The sequence below is a fragment of the Rhinolophus ferrumequinum genome, chromosome 25, assembly GCF_004115265.2.
Source record: "Rhinolophus ferrumequinum isolate MPI-CBG mRhiFer1 chromosome 25, mRhiFer1_v1.p, whole genome shotgun sequence".
Classification (NCBI taxonomy): domain Eukaryota; kingdom Metazoa; phylum Chordata; class Mammalia; order Chiroptera; family Rhinolophidae; genus Rhinolophus; species Rhinolophus ferrumequinum.
Window position 1 is genome coordinate 13,829,357 of NC_046308.1, and position 20,266 is coordinate 13,849,622.

The following is a 20,266-nucleotide window of genomic DNA, read 5'->3' on the forward strand; positions in this document are numbered from 1 at the left end:
GAGCCTGGAAACTGCTCTTTGGGACTTTGTGCCCTCAGGTGCTGCCCAGGAATCCTCTTAGCAGAAAGGGTTCCACTAGATGGGCTGAAGGGCTGGGCTGCCTGCAGCCTCCACAGGATTCTCAGCCTGTGCTGAAAATTGTTCCTTTTCTAAGAGGAAAAATTTTCTGTCAAGAGTCTCTTGTCTTTCCAGGGCAGAGGCTGGAGAGTTTCACCAGTGACAGAAAACAGTAAAATTAATGGCAGTCACATCCTAGCAGTGGCCCTTGTTCATACTTAGTGAAAACAGCCACTGATTGTTCGGTGCCATGAGCATCTCACTTTCTCTTCCTACTCACGCCTTCCATGCGAGGTCCACCTTCATGCTTTTGATCAATCAGTACTTTTTCCCCCAATTTTTTTTCCCCCAATTTTTTTTATTGTGGTAAAACACACGTAACAAAATCTGCCATCTTAAACCATTTTTAAGTGGACAGTTCGGTGGCATTAAGTGCATTCACACTGTTGTGCACGCATCGGCACCATCCATCCCCCTAACTTTTCATCTTGTAAAACTGAAACTCTGTACCTGTTAAACAATACCTGTCTATTCCCCTCTCCCTCCAGCTCCATCAACTGGTATTTTTAAAGCACCTACTAAGCACCAGGAAGGAGCTGGTCTGGTAGCAGCAAACAAGACAGACGTGATTCTTGCTTCATGGAAACTGATGCCCATTTTTTCGATGAGAAGACTGAGGTGCTGAGAGGGAGAGGCTTCCACCTAACCAGTGGCAAGGCGGAGTTTGAACCCAGACATGGGGCACGGAGGACGAGGCCCAGCCTCCTGGCCCAAGATGAGTCACTTCCTCGCACGGGGACCTCAGTTGCCCAGACTGTGAGGTAGGGATTGCTGTGTCCACTTTATAGATGGAAAACTGAGGCCTGGAGAGTACGGGGCCTCTCCAAAAACTGCTCCCTCCATGAGGGGCTGGGGAAGAGAAGCTTTTCCATCTGGGATTCCAGGATTTTAAACAGCTCCAACAGGCTGCTAACTGGCTGGTGGTGAGGAATGTAAACTGAAGAACCCTCATGCCTCCACCTTCCTGACCCCTGATGGAAAGTCCGTCTGCTGGAGGCATTCCTGGCTGGGGCTGGGGGCTGGGCCAGCTTGGGAAGCAGAAGTAATGGGCCGAACTAGTCGGGGGCCCATTTTACAGACAGGCTCTTCTCAAATTAAAGGAAAACAACACGTTGCTTACTCTTCTCCACAGTCAGGGGGATGAGGCGTGAGCCCTCAGCCTCAGCGGAGCTAACCCAACTCCCCCCTGAATGAATGAATGAATGAATGAATGAGCAGATGCGTGGCTACATTAACGGATGAGCAAGCAGAGCCAGGGTGGTCAAGTCAGGAGCCCGAAATCTCAGGATTCCAACCAGAGCTCTTTCCAAGAAGCGCCAGCTCTTGGATCATGATGCCCGTTTTCCAGGTAAGGAAACTGAGGCTCTTGGTAGGTTCCCCGCAGAGGCGGCGGATCCCCGCGGAGGAGTGGGCGCAGGGGTCGCTGGTCACCTTCCGCGCTGCCCTGGCCGGCGGGCGGCGGGGTGGGCGGGGTGCAGGCCCAGGGGCGGTGCGCGGCCTGGAACCTGAGCCGGGGGAGGAGGGCCGAGGCGGGCTCGCGGGCGCCCAGCCGGCCGCCGGCATTCAGGAAGCGCTGCGCTCCCGGCCGCCGGCGCCGCGCCGTCCCGGAGGTGAGTGTGGTCTGGGTCCGCGGGGCAGGGGAGGAGCGGCCCAGCGAGGTCCCCTCGCGCTCCTGGGAACGTCGCAGAGGCTCCAGAGGTTCTCTGGGAGCGCTGGAGGCGCGGAGACCCGCTGGGCGCCCTTGGGCTGGGCACCACTTCCCCTTGGGTTCAGTTTTATCACCTGTGAAATGGGCGCCAGCGTGGGCCCTGTGGTTGCAGGTCCGGGGAAGGGAGGTCCCGGGGCCAGGGACCCAAGCTAAGGAACCACAGGCAGGAGGCTCGGCAGCCCACCTTTGGGGGTCGGCCCCATTTGGAGGTGCTTGGAACAGGGAGTTGGGATCCTGAGGTTGGCCCTGGGTCTCTAAGCTAGCTGGAGGGAATTGGGAGTCGAACTTACAAAGTCTACTTTTAGTTACTGAGTCCCAGAGAGATGGCTCTTCCCCCAAGAGGCAGGAAAATCTTTAACCTCCAGCTTTGCTGTGGACTCTCCAGAGGTCTCCAAGGACAGGGAGAGACCTCCCACACTCCCCACTTGCGGGGAGACACCAACTACAGACACGTTGCTTGAGCTACTTACACCATCCATTTTGCAGATGAGGAAACTGAGGCTCCGGTCTGGGATGTAGCCAAGTGGAATTTCAACCCAGGGCTGTCCAGCTCCCAAACCCTCCCCACCTCGCACCTACGGGGTGCCCTGGAAGGGATGGGGGAGGGGAGGGCCCATGGCTGTTCTGGCTCAGTGACTACAACAAGGGCCTTGGGTGGGGATGGGGGTGGGGGTGGGGGTGTGAACCCCTGAAATTCTAAGCAGATGTCATGAGTGAGATTTGTTCTGGGAGGCTGAGAATTACTCAAGGATTTCAGTTTTGCCACTTTGGCTCTGGGGCAAGAACAGGGGGGTAATTTGGTGACTGCCTTCAGAGGAAGATGAAGAGGTGGCCCTGTTTGGAGAGGTCAGGTAGAAGGATCAGGACTGGGCCATCTGTGAGGTTAAAAGTGGGGCCTGCATGAGCCCAGACCCTGCTCTGCCACCCCACTACTGTGTGACCTTGAGCTAGACCCTTCGCTGTCTGTGGGACAGGTCATCTGTAAAACGGGGATAGCATGAGGGTGACCCACTGCCAGGGCTGTCACAAGGATGGGTGACCTGTGAGGTGCCTTGTGCAGTGCCTGGCACGCACGCAGAGCTCAGCGTTCACCATTATGGTCCTTGTGTGGTGGTGGTTGCCCCGAACATCTTAATGGAGGGGCGTGAAAAACGATCACTGGCCATTTCCAGGTTTCTCTAGTTCATTCTGTTTGAATAATGGTGGGAACCAGAAAGACTGGGGACCCCTCTTTCCCACCTTTCTTGGTAAGTCAGGGTGGGGACTCCCCAAACAGATGGCAAATGGCACTCATGGGCCAGTCAGGTTCACGTCTGTAAAAACCAGGTGGGGTCATTTGACGTGGAATAAGTTGGTGAGGGTAAACCTGGAGTTTGTAGAGCTGAGAAATCGTTCCTTGCGGAGTGTGGGTGATGTGAACAGGAAGGGCAGGGATCGGATAGGCAGGGGCTTGGTCAGACCCAGAAGCCCTAAAGGTCCAGGCTGGGAGGGTCATGCGGGATGTGTGGTCTGGAAAGGTCCGTCTGGCTGCAGAGTGGGGGCCAGGTGGAGAGGCCAGGCTGCAGGCTGGGGACGTCATCTAGGTGTGAGATGGGGATTGGAGAGGGGCGTGGGAAGGAGATGTAGGAGGGAGAGAAACACACAAGATTGGCCTCACTGTGCCTGGCACATAGTAGCTGCTCAGTGAATCTCTGTTGCCCTGTTGAGTGACTGAACACATCATTTAGAGAGGGCCTGAGTTCGTTGAGCTTCCTCATCTGCTCCTGAAAGGGACGGGGGGGTGTGTGTGGCCCACATGGTGTTGGCTGCTCTACCCCTCACAAGCCCCTGACCTGCTGTTGGCCTCAGCTCAGTTCCCTCACCCCCATTTGACTCCAGGAAGGACATTCCAACCCCCTCCCCAAATCCTAGGGACCCAGGGAACAGCTCCTTTTCTTGTCACACACAGGATCTGGTGAGCCAAGAGAACATTTCATGCCAGCCTGACCGCTGGAATGCTCTGCATCGCTAATTTGGAGTGGAGTTCACCTGTTAAAGATTAATTCAGATCTCTTGAGATACCTGTGGTCCTGGGCTGCTGCTCTGAACTCTGGGTGTAAGGTTCCGTCTGGCTTTCGCCAACCCTGGGCTGTATTAGTGGTCGTGATGACGGTAGTGAGCCTTTAGTGAGCACTTACTATGTGCCAGGTACTGAGCCAAACACTCTTAGCACATTTGGATACAAAACGATGATTGTAACTGTTTTTGAGAGCAAAACTGAGGTCTGAGCAGTGAAGTCGCTTGCCCAGAGTCTCTTAGTTGGGAAGAGGCAGAGCTGGGATTGGAACTCCATTAGTCTAATTTCAAAATCCATGCCCTTTACTTCTAAAGTGGCCTGTCCCTGGAGTCGTGGGGAAGATGCTCTGTAGTATAGAGATAAGAACCTGAACTGCTCAGACAGGCCTGCTGTACCTTCACCAGGGAGCTTGGGCAAGTGACCTGGCCTCCCTCAGCCTCAGTTTCCTCATCTTTCAAATGGGGCTCTCAGCAGCTGGCTGGCCCAGCCAGGCACATCTCATGTGTACAATAAATTCTATTTCACACACCCTCACCTCCCCCACCCCCAAATGGGGCTCTCAGCTCCCACTTTGCAAGGACAGTCAAGGCACATGGACGAAGTTTCCTCACCCTGTCCCCTGGCCTTTTCCAGGGTGTGTTTTCCTCTGGCTCATCCCCAGGGCACCCGCTGAGAGCCCCTCCGTGCCAGGCAGGCGAGCGGAAAGTAGCAGAGGCAAAGCTAGACTTGTATTTGGATAAAGGATGATGCCTTTTCAGCCATGAAATATTTACAGGCAGCAACTGAGTGCCAGGAGCCATCAACGTTTCCTACTTTCCTGATTTAATGCGTAAAAACCATGGCTGGCTGGAGCCGGGCTACATGGTTCAAATGCTAGCTCCCAGGGTCTCAGTTTCCTCATCTGTAAAATGGGGCTATGTTAGTGCCTGCTTCGTGGACTGGTTGTGGACTGTCTCCAGCACATCACTCTTTAGTTTAGAACCAATGTCTAGTGCCCGATGTTCACTTCAGTGGTGTCATAACCTCGCCCCCGCTGGAGGTGGGCAGGGGCAGGAAGGCTGACTCCCATTTTACAGCTGAGAAAACAGACTCAGATGAAAATCAATTAACGCATGGTTGTCCCACTCACTGGTTCATGGCAGAGCTGGACCTGGAAGCCAGATGTGAATGACTCCGGTCCCATTGGGTCTCTGAAAAGCCCAGTGGCCAGCTTAGCTTCCTTCTTGGAAAGCCACCTTGGACTCACCCCTCTTGGAGTCTGACCCATGTCTGTTCACATTTCAGCTCTGTTACTCACTGCTGTGTTACATCAGGAAGTAGGTTAACCTCTCTGTTCCTGGGTTTGCCATCTAGGGTTTGCTGGAAGTCAGAACTCTACCAGCGTGAGGGGGATTCGGGCACTCCCTGGAAAGCCCCTGCATTGGGTGCCCTTGGATCCCGAGAGCTGGCACCCTGGCTGGCAGAAATGAGGAAGGGAGACCAGGCCCTCATTTTCACTGTGACTTCAACTTCCTTTCCCTCTCAGTCCCTTCCTGATCATCAGCTTCCCCTCTCTGCCCCGAGCCCTGGTCCCTGCTGGCTGTGTGACCCCCAAGGAGGTCACCCCACTCCACCTCTCTGAGCAGGTTTTCTCATCAGTGAGGGTGGGTCACAGAGACCATGCCAGGGGCATAGGAGGTGCTCCATAAATGCTTGCAAGTCAGCTCCAGATGAGATCAGGGAATAGGAAAGTCCACAGGAGGTGAGGCAGGAGAAGGGGGTGACAGGCAGGCCATTGACCAAATGGGAATACTCTTATTTTTCTTCAGTGGTGAGTAACAGCTGCCCTTCCCTGCCGCCCGCCCTGCCTGCCCCCCACACAAAGGGCTGCTCAGTCTCACCAGGAGCCTGTTTTTCCTGAGGGTGGAGTGGCCTGGGTTCCACCCAGCTGACCAGGAGGGCTGACCACCTTCTGGGACAGCTCCGTGTGTGTGTCAGCGGGGGGGAGGAAATATTCCAACATACACCCTGGATGGATCCCACAGGCTCAGGAGGGGAGATCCCAGTGGGCCAACTGACCTCAGGTGGGGACCTACCAACCTGATTCACTCCTGCCTTCCTGTGGCACAGAGGAGAGGTTCAGGCATACCTGTAGACAGAGTGAATAAATGAAAGGAAGAAAGGAATGAGTGATTGAACAGACAGATCAACAAGGCAGGGCATCAGAAGAAACCACCTGCTCAGATTCAGGCTCTGGCTCTGAGACTGAGTGAGCTTGGGCAAGTGTCCTGGCCTCTCTGAGCCTCACTTTCTTTATCTGCAAAATGGACTCTTGATAGCTGTTGCCCTCTCAGGGGAGTGCTGGGTCTCATAATAGGTGCTCGGTAAATTATCTGTTAGAGAACGGGAGGGAGGAAGTTAGCTAGTTCGTTGTGTAGAGGTTCAGCTTTGGAGATCTGTCTGCCCTAGGGAGAATGACTAAGCTTATCTTGATTCCTTTCATTTGTATCCATGCGTTCATTTGTTCATTCATTGATTCATTGACTGGGTATATCTTGAGCCGCTACTATGTGCCAAGCCTTGTTCTAGGCATTGGGGACTCATTGGTGACCGAAACAAAAGAGGGCCCTGCCCTCCTGGAGCTTGCATCCATGTTCCCATTATTCCACACTCAGTTTGTTTGGGCTGCACTTTATGAGGCCCAAACAAACTGAATGTGGAATAATGGGAACATGGACGCAAACTCCAGGAAGGCAGAGCCCTCTTCTGTTTCGGACCAATGAGTCCCCAGTAACAATAACCAAGCAACCCATAACAACCAAGGAACCCAGTGGTGGGTGCTGTAATTCATTCCATTTTAGAAACAAGGAGACTGGCTCAGAGAGGTGAAGTGATCTGCCTGGGGTCACACAGCTACTAAGTGGCAAAGCCAAGATTCAAATTCCAAGTCTGTTTGGCTGTAGCATCTCAGCTCCTCACTACTGTGCCAGCTGTCCCGTGAGTTCCAAGGGGCATAGCATTTTAGAAGGGAGACCCCCAAAGGGATGAACTCAAATGGGTTTAAAAGCAGATGGTTGGAATATTAGCCACATTCCCTTCCTGCTGAGCAGTGACCTCTGCTGGGTCTCTTGGTCTCATTGAGCCTCAGTTTGCTCATCTGTGAAATGGGATAATAGTAATGCCCATCTCAGATGGGAGGTAAATGTGTAAGTGCTTGGAGCCTGGTAAGTGTTGGATAAATGTCAGTTCCCACCTCCATTCTCCCGGACTCTATTCATGTGGGAATGGAGATAATAGTATCTAACTTCTAGAGTTATTATTTGGATTAAGACAGATAGAAGGTGCTGTGTGAAATGTACCAATGAGGGCAGGCACTGCTGATGGTGGAACTTCAGGCACTGGCCTTAACCCTAATTCTAGGCAGTTAACCATAGACAGCAGCCTGCTGTTGGCATAGGCTGGTGGTGAAGCAGGCTGGGGCGGAGGGAGGACCTCAAACTGGTTTTCTGCTGCCTCGGGCTCCCTTCCTCGGCTCCCGCCCGCCCGATGCATTCATTCCACGGTGTCTGCTCTTTCCTCTGACGCGCTCACCTTGGGGTTTTGCATGTGGGAATGAAGTGGAGGGGTGTATGTACGGGTGGGTGGGTGTTCTGTGCCCTCTGGGCCTCAGCCTCCCAGCTGGGAAATGGGCCAGTGCCTGTCCTGACAGCCTCCTAGAGGTGGCAAGAGATGGAAATGAGGAAGTGAGGAAACCCTTTCTCCTAGCAGTCACGAGCCTGGCCTTGGAGCCGGGAAGTCTGGGCCCCAGCACGCTGTGCCCTGCCCTCTCTGGGCCCCGTCTCCCAAGCTGTAAATTGAGAGAATGTTAACAATCAAACAGCAGCCGCCATTTGTGGCTGGGACTGTCCTCCAGGGGAGGGGATAGGCCAGGGAGAAGGGACTCCTACGGTTCCGAGGCCTCCCTCCTCCTGGGCTGGAGCTGAGTAGCATTGCACTCCCAGCGGGACTGAGTCTGAGAGGGTGGACTCCCGGGGCGGTGCTCTGACGGGAGGCGGGAGGTGGGAGGCGGGAGGCAAGGGAAGAAGCAGCTGGAGCCTCCTGGGGCCAGGACAGCATGTCCTTGAGCCCCTGCTGTGTGCCAGACCCTCTGCGTGTGTTTAATCCTCACGATGTTCCCAGGTGTCTCTGAGGAAACTGAGGCTCAGGGAGGGGAAGCCCCTTGCCCAAGGACACTGAGGCGGGAAGGGTTATGGGGCCTAATTCTCATACCATACAACTCATCCTTTCAAAGTGTACAATTCAGTGGTTTTTTAGTGTCTTCAGCGTTGTACAGATATCATCTCTATCTAGTTCCAGAACGTTTTCATCGCCTCCCCAGAGGGGAACCTCGTACCCCTTGTCAGTCATTACCCCCCACGCCCCTCTCCACGCAGCCCCTGGCAACCACACGTCTCCTTTCTGTCTCTGGATTTGCCTGTGCCGGACATTTCATGTCAATGGAATCCTATCATATGTGGCCTTAGGGTTGCATGGTGCGCATGGACCCTTAAACCACTGAGCAACACTGAACACTGCCTCCCGGTGGCTCCCACCCTGGGACTTGGCCACACGTGGGTGCCCATGGAAGCTTGGGAGGGGGCGGTATTTGTGTGCATTGTCAGAAGCCCTCCAACCAGGGGCCTGCAGAATGACCGAGTCTGTGCTGTGGCCATACTGGCCTTGCCCTCTGTGGGCCCATTGAGTGACCCCAACCCTGCCCCGTCTAGGCAGTGTGAGTTTGAGGGGGGCACCCTCCTGGGTAAGGGGACCCGACAGGACACTGGGGCTCTGTCTACCCTGGACAGGCGGCCACTGTGCAGCAAACAGGAAGTAGGCTAGGCTGAGATCTGCTAGGTAAATACTGGCTGGCCTGGGAAGGTGCCCGGCATGGCACGATGCCCCCTGCTGCTGCCGCTGGCCAGGGAACCTGGCAGGCAGGAGGTTTCATTTGGCCAAGGGGCTGAGCTCCCAGCCGGCTGCTTCCAGCGGCGGCTGCTCCAAGGTGGTGGCCGGATCCCCGTCTCGGCCCAGCCACTCCACCCTCCCTGGTCCTCGGTTTGTTCACCCATCGTCTAATAAAAATAATATGATAACGACGACGCTAATAAGAGCCATTCTTTGCTGAGTACATGCGCTCTGCCAGGCACTGGGCTCAGTGTGTCACACACTATCTCATTTAAGCCTCACAACAGTCCCCTGGGGTGGGTGCTGGGATCATCTCCATTTACAGGTGAGGAAACCGAGGCACGGGAAGGCCAGGTGACTTCCCCAGGGTCACGTAGCTTGTGAGTTGGCAGTCAGTCTGCCTCCAGGGCCATGGTCCCCACCACCTACCCTGTTCCACTTCCTCCACCCCCTCCTTCCACCCTGCCCTTCTCGAGTCCCCTGGTCCTTGTAAAGTATCCACGCAAGACACAGGTCCTGGGGCCACACGGGCCGCTCTCAGGAGCTGGGCACACTGGACGAGTGACTCGACCTCTCTGAGCCTCAGTGTCCTCCCCTGGAAGGTGGGGGTGTTGGACAGGCCAGGTGTTTTCTCTCCAGCACCAGCAGATCCCAGGGTCCTATCCTCCTAGTCCTTTCCCCACCCACCCCATCTCTCCCAAACTGACCTGGAATGCCAGGCACTCAGGATCATGTTGATTCCGGTACCGCAGGAAGCCGGGGATCCACAGGGTGGACAAGGAGCCCCAGGAGAGGGGGAGGAGGAAGGAGGAAGTGTACTGGGTCTGTCTGAGAGCCCCAGACCTTTCCCTCCCCCCCGTCTGCCTGCACCCCTCCCAACCCACGCACCTGTCTTTCTTCCTGAACCTTTTTTCTCACCTTGCGTCAGGCCATCCCTCAATGCCCCCTGCACTTTCTCACCCCCACACTTTGACGTGCTGTCTCCTCTGCCCTCCTGTCTGCTTCTTGTTGTCAAGCCCCAGCCCATCACCTCTCCTCCTTGCAGCCTCTCCCTGTCCCCATCAGGATGAGTGTCACTTGTGCCCGCCTGTACCCTGGACCATCAGAGGCCCCTGGTCTTAGAGTGTAAGAAAGCAACTGTTTTTTTTAATGTCCCTTTCTGCCTCGGCACAGTGCTAAATGCTGGGGGGACAGCAGACCCAAAATGGACCCTACCTCGTGGAACTAAACTTCTAGAGGAGAAGAGAAAAGATAAATAAAAGAATAATAAAAATGTAAATCATGGAAACTGCTCTAAAGGGAGACACATGTTGCTCTGAGAGTGAACACTGGGAGGTCAGGAAGGCTTTTCACAGGGAGTGTTGGTTAAAATGAGACCCGAAGAGGGGCAGCCGGATGGCTCCATTGGTTAGAGCCCGAGCTCTGAACAACAGGTTTGTCAGTTCGATTCCCACATGGGCCAGTGAGCTGCGCTCTCCACAACTGGTAGATTGAAGACAACGAGCTGCCGCTGAGCTGCCAGAGAGGCAGCCGGATGGCTCAGTTGGTTAGAACGGTTGCCAATTTGATTCCTGCATGGGATGGTGGGCTGCGCCCCCTGCAACTAAAGATTGAAAATGGCAACTGAACTTGGAGCTGAGCTGCACCCTCCACAACTAGATTGAAGGACCACTACTTGGAACTGATGGGCCCTGGAGAAACACACTGTTCCCCAATATTCCCCAATAAAATTAAAAAAAAAAATCCTCAACCTGGTAGGGTTTATCCATTAAAAAAAAAAAAAAAAAAAATGAGACCTGAAGAAAGGGAGCCAGCCAGTGGAGTAGGAGTGCCAGGTAGGCCCGGAGTGGGGAAAAGCCATTTGCCTTCCTTCCTAGACTTTCATGAGCTTCCACTCTTTATGTTCCCTTGGGTGCCTTGCAAACAGGTGGCACTCAACGGATGCCTGTCGGAGTGAATTAATCCCAGGAGGGAGGGAACCAGGAAAAACCAGCTCCCTGGAATTCTTCCTCCTGGGTGTAACAGCCCCCACATGCCCAAACTTGTCCCCAGATTTAAGCAGCTTTCCTTGATCATGTAATCAGGAGGATGGGATTTGACAAGTGTGTGCCAGGGTTTCCATGAGATCAGGCAGAGCTGCAGGGGTGGGTGGGCACTGGTGAGGTAAGGGTGGGCCCTTCCACCCTGCACAGTGGGGGGCGGGACAGGGGGGTGGAGCCGGAGACTCCCTCATCCCCAGATGAATCCAGGATTCTCAGAGAGAAGGCACCTGTCATTCACTTAGTCGTGCAATTTGCTGTTTACTGACGGCTTCCTTTGTGCCAGGTGCTTGACTCAATTTGTAGAATTCTCACAATAACCCATTAAGATCCCCACCGGTAGGTGAGAAAAATGAGGCCCAGAGAAGCTGAGTAACTTGCTTGAGCTCGCCCAGCTAATGAGTGAAGGACCTGGGAGTCCACCTGCTGATCTGTCTGACGTCAAAATGCTCACTCTTTCCATGCCTCACCAGCTCCCGCCAGGTGAGGAGTGGATTTGGCTGCCCCGACTGAGTCCCCAGGGGCCATCAGAACAGAATGTGTGACCTTCCAGATGGCCCTGTTCTTAGAGAGTGCGGGGCCTGTCAGGGCAGAGAGGAACGCTTGGGGACTCTGGCTCAGCCCTGTGTCTCCTCACCTTACTCAGGAACCCCTGCACCTCGTAACTCAGCCTCTCCCGAGCCCTCTGGTCTACGCAGCTTCCAACACCCTCAGATATGACTGCTTCTTGCTTTGTCTGGCTGTTGACTCTGCTTCCCCGCCAGAAGGTCTGCCCCAGGAGGGCAGGGATTTCTCTGTCTTGCTCCCATCTGTGTCCCCAGTACCTGGCACACAGTAGTTGCTCAATAAATTCTTGTTGGATAAATGAATAGATGAATGGTTTCTAATCTTGCTCCTTGGGCCCTGAGATTCAGATCCTCCCTTCCGTCCATCCTGCCACAACTACCATCTGTGCGTGGACTACAGTCTAGCGTATATGTATATTCAAACACAGGGTTTGGACGCCTAAAACAAAAACATTTGAAATCCACTGCTTTAAATGAATGCAGTGGTGACACAGCATGTGTGGGGGTGTCGACACTCATGTAAACGTCTGTGATGGAGCCCCTGATGCTCGCCTGGTGCCACGAAGCATACAGGACGCTCACAGGCCGAGGAGAAGCCCGAGGACTCTCTGCCTCTCCCCCGGCTGTCTCCCTCCTTCCCTCCTAAGTCTGGCAAGTGTTTGGAATGTGTAATTACAGCCTCCAGGGCAAATTAGAACAGGGAGGAACTCTTTCCCCAACCACAGAGAGCAGGGCAGTGTGTGGGGAGGGAATTGCCACCGTGCAGTGTGTGTGTGTGTGTGTGTGTGTGTGTACACGTGTGCGCTGGTGTGTACACATGCGTGGGTGGTGTGGTGTGGAAGGAATCCAGGGTTAGGATCCAGAGGCCATTTGCTCCTGGGTGGCCTCACAGAGCCTCAGTTTCCTCAGCTATTCAACGAGAGCAGCAGCCCAGCTTTGCTCACCAGACTCGGGGGGATTAACTGAGGGCATGGCAGGGAATTTGGTGAATTTTAACGTGGTCATAAATGCCAGGCTGTCGTACTACCTATATGTGCATAGTAAGGGCGTGAGGAGGGCATAAGGGTGCTGGTGGTGAATAAGGCATTTTTCAAGGGCTTAATAGGTACCCAAGAGACACCTGACCTGCCTTATGTCCTAGCAGTTCTACAGGACGGATGCTGTTATTGCAACCCTCCTTTTAGGTAGGGAAACTGAGGCTCTGAGCGATTAGCATGAGCTGGTAGTAATAATCCTTACCTCCCAGGGCTGTCGTGCAGCTTGAACAAGACACTGTAAGGGCTCAGCATGGCGCCTGGCACTCAGGCTGTGTCAACGGAGGGGTTAGGGCAGCCCAGGCTCTGCAGCCAGCTGCCCAGATTTGAATCCTGGCTCTGTTGCTGACCTGCTGTGTGGCCTCAGGCAAGGCACTCACCCTGTCTGAGCCTCCGTTTCCTCCTCTGTAAAATGGGAATTGTAGCAGTGCCGACCTGCAGGGCAGGTTTTCCAGCCTCAGCACTATTGGCCTTTGGGCTGGATCATTCCTTGTGATGGGGACTGTCCTTGCATTGTAGGATGTTTAACAACATTCCTGGCCTTGGCCCACGAGATGCCAGTAGCCCTCTCTCCCCTGCACAGTGTGACAACCAAACATGTCCCCCGACACTGCCCAGTGTTCCTGGGGAGCAGAATGGCCCCCACTGGGAACCGCTGGTCTAGGGTTGCAGTGGGGATTGGGCGAGAGCACAGTGTGAGGCGTGGAGGCTGGTGCCTGGCGCAGAGTGAGACCAGCATAATCCTGATGATGATGGACGTGCATTTCATAATTATTATTTCATCATAATTAAAACGCCAATAACGATCACCGTGGGCCTTGCCCAAGGCTATGAACCATGAGTAAGTGGCTGGGAGGGGATTTGAACCCCAGGCTAGCTGACTTCAGACCCCCAGTAGTGGAGCCCCCAGAAACCCTGCGTGCTATCTGGGTTGGAATTCCTTAGGGTGCAGGCCCTCCTGGCTGCTTCCTCTGGCCTTGGGAGCTCCCTGAGCTGGGGAGTGTCCATTAAGCCCTGCCCCGGCGGGGGAAGGGGCGACTTGGGAAGGGGTGCTGTCACTAGGAGGGTGTTGCCAGCAGAGTCATGTGCCCAGTGCCTCCTCTCACCCTCACCCTGGCGTCCCCAATGAGGCAGACATTCCCCCCTCAATGCCTGTACCTCCAACAGATACCCCTCCCTGCCTCAACATGCCCCTCGTTCCTGCAGAACAAAGCCCAAACTCATGCGGCAGCTACTGGGGGCTGAGGATCCAGGTCTCCCTCTCCCATCTGGCAGGTGGATGGGAGCTACTGTCTTCTGTGGTCCTACTAGGTACCAGCACTGAGTGGGTGCTTCAAATTCCTGAAGTCACTGGTATCTCCCAAGAACTCTAGCAAGAGGTGTGGTCATCCCAGTTTTACAGGTGGGGAAACCAAGGCCCAGAGAGAGGAAGTGATTTGCCCAAGATCACACAGCTGCTAGTTACCATGGCCAGGAAAGAACCATGTATATCTGATTTCAGAACCTGTGCTCCTAACCTTTCCTTCTTCCTTTGATTAGAATCACTGACAGCTCACAATTTAATCCCAAGGTCAGCAATGGACGTGCCTGATCTCATTTAATTCTTCCCGCAAACCTATGAAAAAGCTACTACAATTGTGCCCACTTTACAGACGAGGAAACTGAGCCTCAGGTAGCTAAATAATAGGTAAATGGTAGAGCTGGGGTTAGAACCCAGGCTGGAATGACTGTAAAGTCCAGGCTCCCCTTCCACACTAGTGTCGAGTGGGACCAGTCCCTGGACAGAGCAATGACATGTGTGTGCCCTGCTGAGCCCATCAAGAGAGGCCTCTGGCAGTGCCCCCCACCCCTCTCTGGCCCAAGCCTTCCCTCCTGGCAGCCACAGAACAAACAAAGTGGGAACCCGTCTTTATTTGTTCCTCTGCTAATGTGTCGGGCAGGAGGCAGACATAGAAAAGAGAGCTTCTCAGACATCTCCCTACAGCCCGGGTGGCATGGGGAGTTCCAGGCAACTCGCCCTCAGTGCAGAGGGCAGGGGGCTACCGGCCAGCCAGCCGGGTCTTGCCCCTCCCTGCCCTTGTTCCGGGCTGAATGTTGGGCCTGGAACCAGAGAGACCTGTGTTCAAGTCCAGCTCTTCCCCCTCTAAGCTGTGACTGTCTTTCTTGAAGCTCCCGTTTCCTCATCCGAGACATGGAAACAAATAGTACCTTAGTCGTAAGGTCGTTTGTCTTGTAGCACCCTTGTAAGTGTTGGGTATGCAGGAGTGAACAAGACAAAAGCAGCCTAAGAAATTAACTAATCCTGTGAACAAATGGTCAGGGAGGGCTTCCCAGAGGAAGGGGCAGTTGAGTTGGGAACCCAGGAGGGTAGGAGTTAACCAGGCAAAGGGTGGAGGGGAGGGATTGGCACCTGGCACTGGAAGCAGAGTCTGTGGCCGGGGGAAGTCAACTACAGTCTTGGAGCATTGCTTCCCTGCTCTGGAAAATGGGGGTCATAGGGATGGTGCTAGGCGAGGAAATTGAGGACTTCTGGGTTCACTACTGAGGGACACAGGGTTCACAGGATTTTTGTAGCATCTACTGTGCCTGAGGCATGCAGTTAATCGTTATATTTTATAATAGTAGGTGCTGACTGTCAGGCACTGTGCTTTGACGGCCCCATTTTACAGGTGAGAAGACCGAGGCTGTGGAATGTTGACTTGCCCATCATCACACAGTTGCTCAGTGTGGAACCTGGCTTTGAACCCTGCTTTGTGGGGCTCCAAAGCTGGTTAGGTTGGTCAGGAGTCAGCTTCAGGCTCCAGGTTTGGGGTCCCAGTGTGATTCGGAGGCCCTTCCTCCTCCAGCGAATGCCCAGGGTAGCTGGACCAGCAGCTGACTCACATTTCCAGGGCCCTGAAAGAGGCTCCTGTTGCAGCTCCTGCCTGGGGCTGGCGGCCAACCACATCTGGGAGTGGCTACCCCACACCCCTGTCATTACAACGGTGGCTTTGAAGCAGCTGGCTGCAGTGCTGTTTGCCCACGTGGGAGGGGGCTTCCTGGAGCCCCCACCACTGGCCGGGCTCTGCCTGACTCTCCTGTTCCGTTGCAGGCCAAGCAGTGCAGACAAATCGGGGTCAGCATGGCGGATCCCAGCGACGGCCCCCACACTGCACCTGGGGAGGTGGCCGAGCCCCCCGGGGATGAGAATGGCACACCTGGTGGGGAGGCCTTCCCCCTCTCTTCGCTGGCCAACTTGTTTGAGGGGGAGGATGGCTCCCCCTCACCCTCACCAGCTGATGCTGGTCGCCCCTCTGGCCCAGGTGATGGGCGACCAAATCTGCGCATGAAGTTCCAGGGTGCCTTCCGCAAGGGGGTACCCAACCCCATTGACCTGCTGGAGTCCACCCTGTATGAGTCATCGGTGGTGCCTGGGCCCAAGAAGGCACCCATGGACTCGCTCTTTGACTATGGCACCTATCGTCACCACCCTAGTGACAACAAGCGGTGGAGGAAGAAGGTCATGGAGTGAGTATTCCTGGCTGTCTGGCCAATGGTCTCCCCCTCTGTATTGAATTTGTCTACCCATCCATCCATCCACCCATCCATCCTTCCATCCACCCACCTGTCCACCCTTCCATATACTTGTCTGTTTATCCATCCACTCATCCATCCATCATCTACTCATCCATTTATCCAGCTACCTATCTTTCCACCTGTGCATCCACTTGTCCAAACCATCTGTCCATCATCATTCAAATATCTGTTTACCTATTTGTTTATCTTTCATCTATTTGTCCAGCCTTCCACTCATACAGTCAACCTTTCATTCATCCACCCCTTATTCATCCATCCATCCACACTATTCTCATCTACCCACTATTTCTGTTCATCCAACCAGTCAGTTATCTATCAAACTATTCACCATTTATTCATTCATTTCATTTCTGATATTTTTCTAATTTCTCTCCCTCTCTCTCTCCTTCTCTCCCTTCTCCTCCCTCCCTCCTTCCCTTCCTCCCTTTCTCTCTCCTTCCTTTCCTTCTAACCCCCAGTTCAGTCATCCAGCTGTCCGTTCATCCATTTGTTCATTCACCCATTCATTTGCTCAATCACTGACTCATGTTTTCATCCATTTGCCCATCTATCATCCATCCTTCCATCCATCCATCCATCCATCCATCCATCCATCCATCCATCCATCCACCTACCTTCTCCTGCTGGCACACTTCCCAGCTGCCCCTCCTGGGTCTTCTCCAAGTGTCACCTTCATTCCTGGGCATCTGGTGGCTCTCCTGGGGCTTGGGGAGAGTTCAAAGCTCCAAAGCATTCACGCTTTCTCTCCTACGGAGACCCGGCTGAAAGAAGAGGAGAGTGGAGAGAAGTCCCTGGGTGTAGTAACAGCACAAGGCCATCTCAGTGATGCATTAGACAGGCAGCCTCCCATCCCCTAGATCACCTTGTCTGGGCCCTCCCATCACCCTGCCTTCCCCCTCCAGGAAGCAGCCACAGAGCCCTAAAGCTCCTGCACCCCAGCCGCCCCCCGTCCTCAAAGTCTTCAACCGGCCCATCCTCTTTGACATCGTGTCCAGGGGCTCCACCGCTGACCTGGACGGGCTGCTCCCCTTCTTGCTGACCCACAAGAAGCGCCTGACTGACGAGGAATTCCGGGGTGAGCCACCCAGGCAGGGATAGTGGGTAGACCAGCCGGGATGGGGGAACGGCCTAGCACTGGGGACCCCAATACTAGGGAGTCTGGTCCTGTGTGTCCATTACCATATTACTTAACTTCTCTGGGCCTTTGTTACCTTTATTCATTCATTTATTCAGCCTTTATTTATGAAAAGGTCAGTGTAGTACCGTGTTTCCCTGAAAATAAGAACGGATCTTATATGAAGTTTTTGCTCCAAAAGACACATTAGGGCTTATGTTCAGGGGACATCATCCTGAAAAATCATGCTAGGGCTTATTTTCCGGTTAGGTCTTATTTTGGGGTAATCATGGTAGATAAGCAGATTTTACCTACCTCAGTTTAAATTCCACCCCTTAAGTGATGTGTGGCCTTTCTGAGCCTCAGTTTCCTCATCTGTAAACTGAGGACTAATAATATCATGTACTGGCCTCTGAGAAGAGAGAATTCCATAGTGCTGAGCACAAAGCAGCTAGGGTCCCAGGAGCCCGTACTCTCTCTGAGGGGAGCTCAAGGGTGGGGTGGGGGGCTGCAGGGCATTGGAGCCGGGGTTCCTGCTTCTGCATCTAGGCTCTGCCCCATCCTGCCCAGCTTTTGGCTCCCCTCCCCTAGGCTGAATCCCCAGTCACCACAGCCCTGGGATTCCCCCAACCTGGAGAGCTCGGCCTCCAGCCTTGTCCAGGCTCCAGACACCCACCTCAAGGCACGAGCAACTTCCACTGCCCCAGGCCTTCCCTGTAAATCCAGGAAGTTGGCCTGTGAGCCCCTCGGCCCAAGCCAGCCACCTACTATGTGCCAGGTAACAGGTGAGCCATAATTAACTGGCCAAATGACACCACAGATCAATATAAAATGTCAAGAATTGTGTCCCCTGCTCCAAAGGAGGGTGTATCTCAGGAAGGCCGGCTGTGGTCTACCCTCGAGGCTCTCTTGGGGCTGTCGAAGCTTCGGGGAGGTCAGGAGGGGCCGTTTTTCGAGGCGCAAGGTACTTGAAATAAATTAAGTGCCAAAATCTGTGACCGAATCTGTGGTATGTTTTTCACATATACCTTTATCAACCGGATTCTCTGAGCACCAGAACAATACAATGCAGTATCGTCAATGCAGTCAGAAAATTTTTAAAAAATTTTAATTTGTAAATGACCGGATTTATTAAAAAACAATCATTCGTGGTGCCCCGCCAGAGGATGTCACCTCGTTTGGAGCACACACTCAGCGTTGTGGGAGGATGGGGGCTCCTACCTGCCCTCAGAGGGTCTCAGTGTGAATAATCTCCTTGGATGTAACCCCTGGCCAAACGGCCCCTCCTCGCTTCCCACGTTCGTTAGGCAAAAGTGGGGAGCCTTGGGGCAGAGCGAACCCCTGTGAAATGGGGACCATGCAGCCTGTGCCTTCAGTGGACAAAGCAGCACCATGTGGGGCTTGCCAAGACTCCTGGGCTTCTGAGTTCCGGACGGAGTGGGGGACACAGCCTAGGCTGGGAACCCCCAGGCAAGTGTGTGTCTGTGCATGCGTGTGGGCGGGAGACTCTAAGTAGGCTTAGAGAATGTATAGAGGGGGATTTACCAGGAGGCCTGTTAAGGAAGTTTCAGGGCCCCTCACTTTCGTTCTCTGGCTCCTAATGCCCTGGACCTAATTTTGAATTAATAATTGTGTTTGTTTTCATAAACAAGACCCCACATTGTATAAGCCTCAGGCCCCACAAAACCTAGATCTAGCCTGGATTTCTAGCCAGAGGCCCAAGAGCTGTGACCCTCTCGCTCACCCGCTTCTGAAGTTTGACCACGACCCTACGTCGGCTGCCCCACCCTCTCCTGTGGGCAGAGACCCTTTGCCACCTGGTGGTTCAATCATGCAACTGCATGTCCCCATTTTTTGGGAAGATGCTGTTCTTGGCATCTCATCCCAGGACCTAGGCTGGCAGCCTCCCACCCCGCTATAGCCTGGGTCTGGGGTTGTGGAATCCCAAATCCAGGGTCTAGTTCCATGCCAACAGAAACAACTTTGGGTTACCTGTGGTTTGGAAAATCCTGTGGTACCCAACTTACTGCTTCATTGAATGTTATTAACTCAACAAATGGTTACTGGGCACCTACTATGTCTCAGGTGCTGCATGCAGGCCATGGGGTGAACAATGGTGAGTGAAGTAGACATGACCCTGTCTTTAAGTTGCTCACAGTCTCCTGGGTGAGACTGATATTGAAATAAATGCACAGTTGCAAACTGTAATGTGTATCAACAAGAGGTATTATTGGTCGATTTGACCTAGCCAGAAAAATCTGGGAGAGCTTCCTAGAGGAGGTGACACTTGAGTCTGAATGAGTTGCAGTTAACCTGGTGAAAAGAGGAAGAAGAACCAGGGCGAGGGTGAAGGAACAGCATATGCAAAGGCCCTGTGGCTCACTGTGATCAGAGTTGTACTTGTGGTGACCACTCCAGCTGCAGTGTGGACTGAAGGAAGACTAGAGAGACTGGGGGAAACCAGGCAGATGCCTTGGGCACGCGGGAGAGCCAGTGGCTGGGCCAGGATGGTGTCGTTGGAAAAGGAGAGTGGAGGAGGGATTGGAGACATAGGAGGTAAAATCAACAGGACATGCTGGGGGTGGAGTGGATATGGGGGAGGATGGTGGACAAGAGTGATGCAAAGGTTTTTGACTGGCTGGGGACACCATCCTCGGAGCAGGGGACATAAGCAGGCTGGGAGTGGGTTTTGGGAGGGAATGATGATGTCAGCATGAAGAGTTGTGAGTTGCCTGGCAATTAGAAAATAAGTAGAAAACAGACTGAGGCCACTTTGAGGTTCGAGCTGAGTGTGGGTGTGTCTGGACAAAATCCCCAGGGCCTTGGCCAGCATTGGGGCAGCTCCTCTCCCACTTACATAGGTGGGGAACTGGAATTTGTTATTCATTCAAGAAACGGTTACCTGGTGTTGGCGCTGGCTGGGCACCATGGGTGCAGCAGGAAGCAGCCAAGAATGAGGCTTGTCCAAGTACCCACATTCCTGGGGCGCTGGGACTGGAAGCCAGGTCTCCACGGGTCTTTTGAGTTCTCCCCACCGATTCCCAGCAGCTAGGGCGAGGTTCCTGAAGCATCTCCTGTGGAATAGTAACAGCAACAGTAGTATTTATTGAGGACTCCTGTCTGCCTGCACTGG

General features: G+C 53.9%; 1 protein-coding gene across 2 annotated transcripts in view; it reads left to right on the top strand.

Annotated features, from left to right (window-relative positions):
* The first annotated feature begins 1,399 nt into the window (after window positions 1–1,399).
* TRPV4 (transient receptor potential cation channel subfamily V member 4) overlaps window positions 1,400–20,266 on the top strand; it is a 33,708-nt gene continuing 14,841 nt past the window's right edge. Inside the window, exons 1-3 of one of the 2 annotated variants that reach the window (XM_033098558.1) lie at window positions 1,400–1,465; window positions 15,535–15,950; window positions 16,922–17,094. In XM_033098558.1, coding sequence (XP_032954449.1) covers window positions 1,448–1,465; window positions 15,535–15,950; window positions 16,922–17,094 — 607 coding nt within the window. In that variant the 5' untranslated portion in view covers window positions 1,400–1,447. Of the gene's footprint in view, window positions 1,466–1,643; window positions 1,728–15,534; window positions 15,951–16,921; window positions 17,095–20,266 lie in introns of those variants that run through there. The other variant, XM_033098559.1, reaches the window with a different exon arrangement.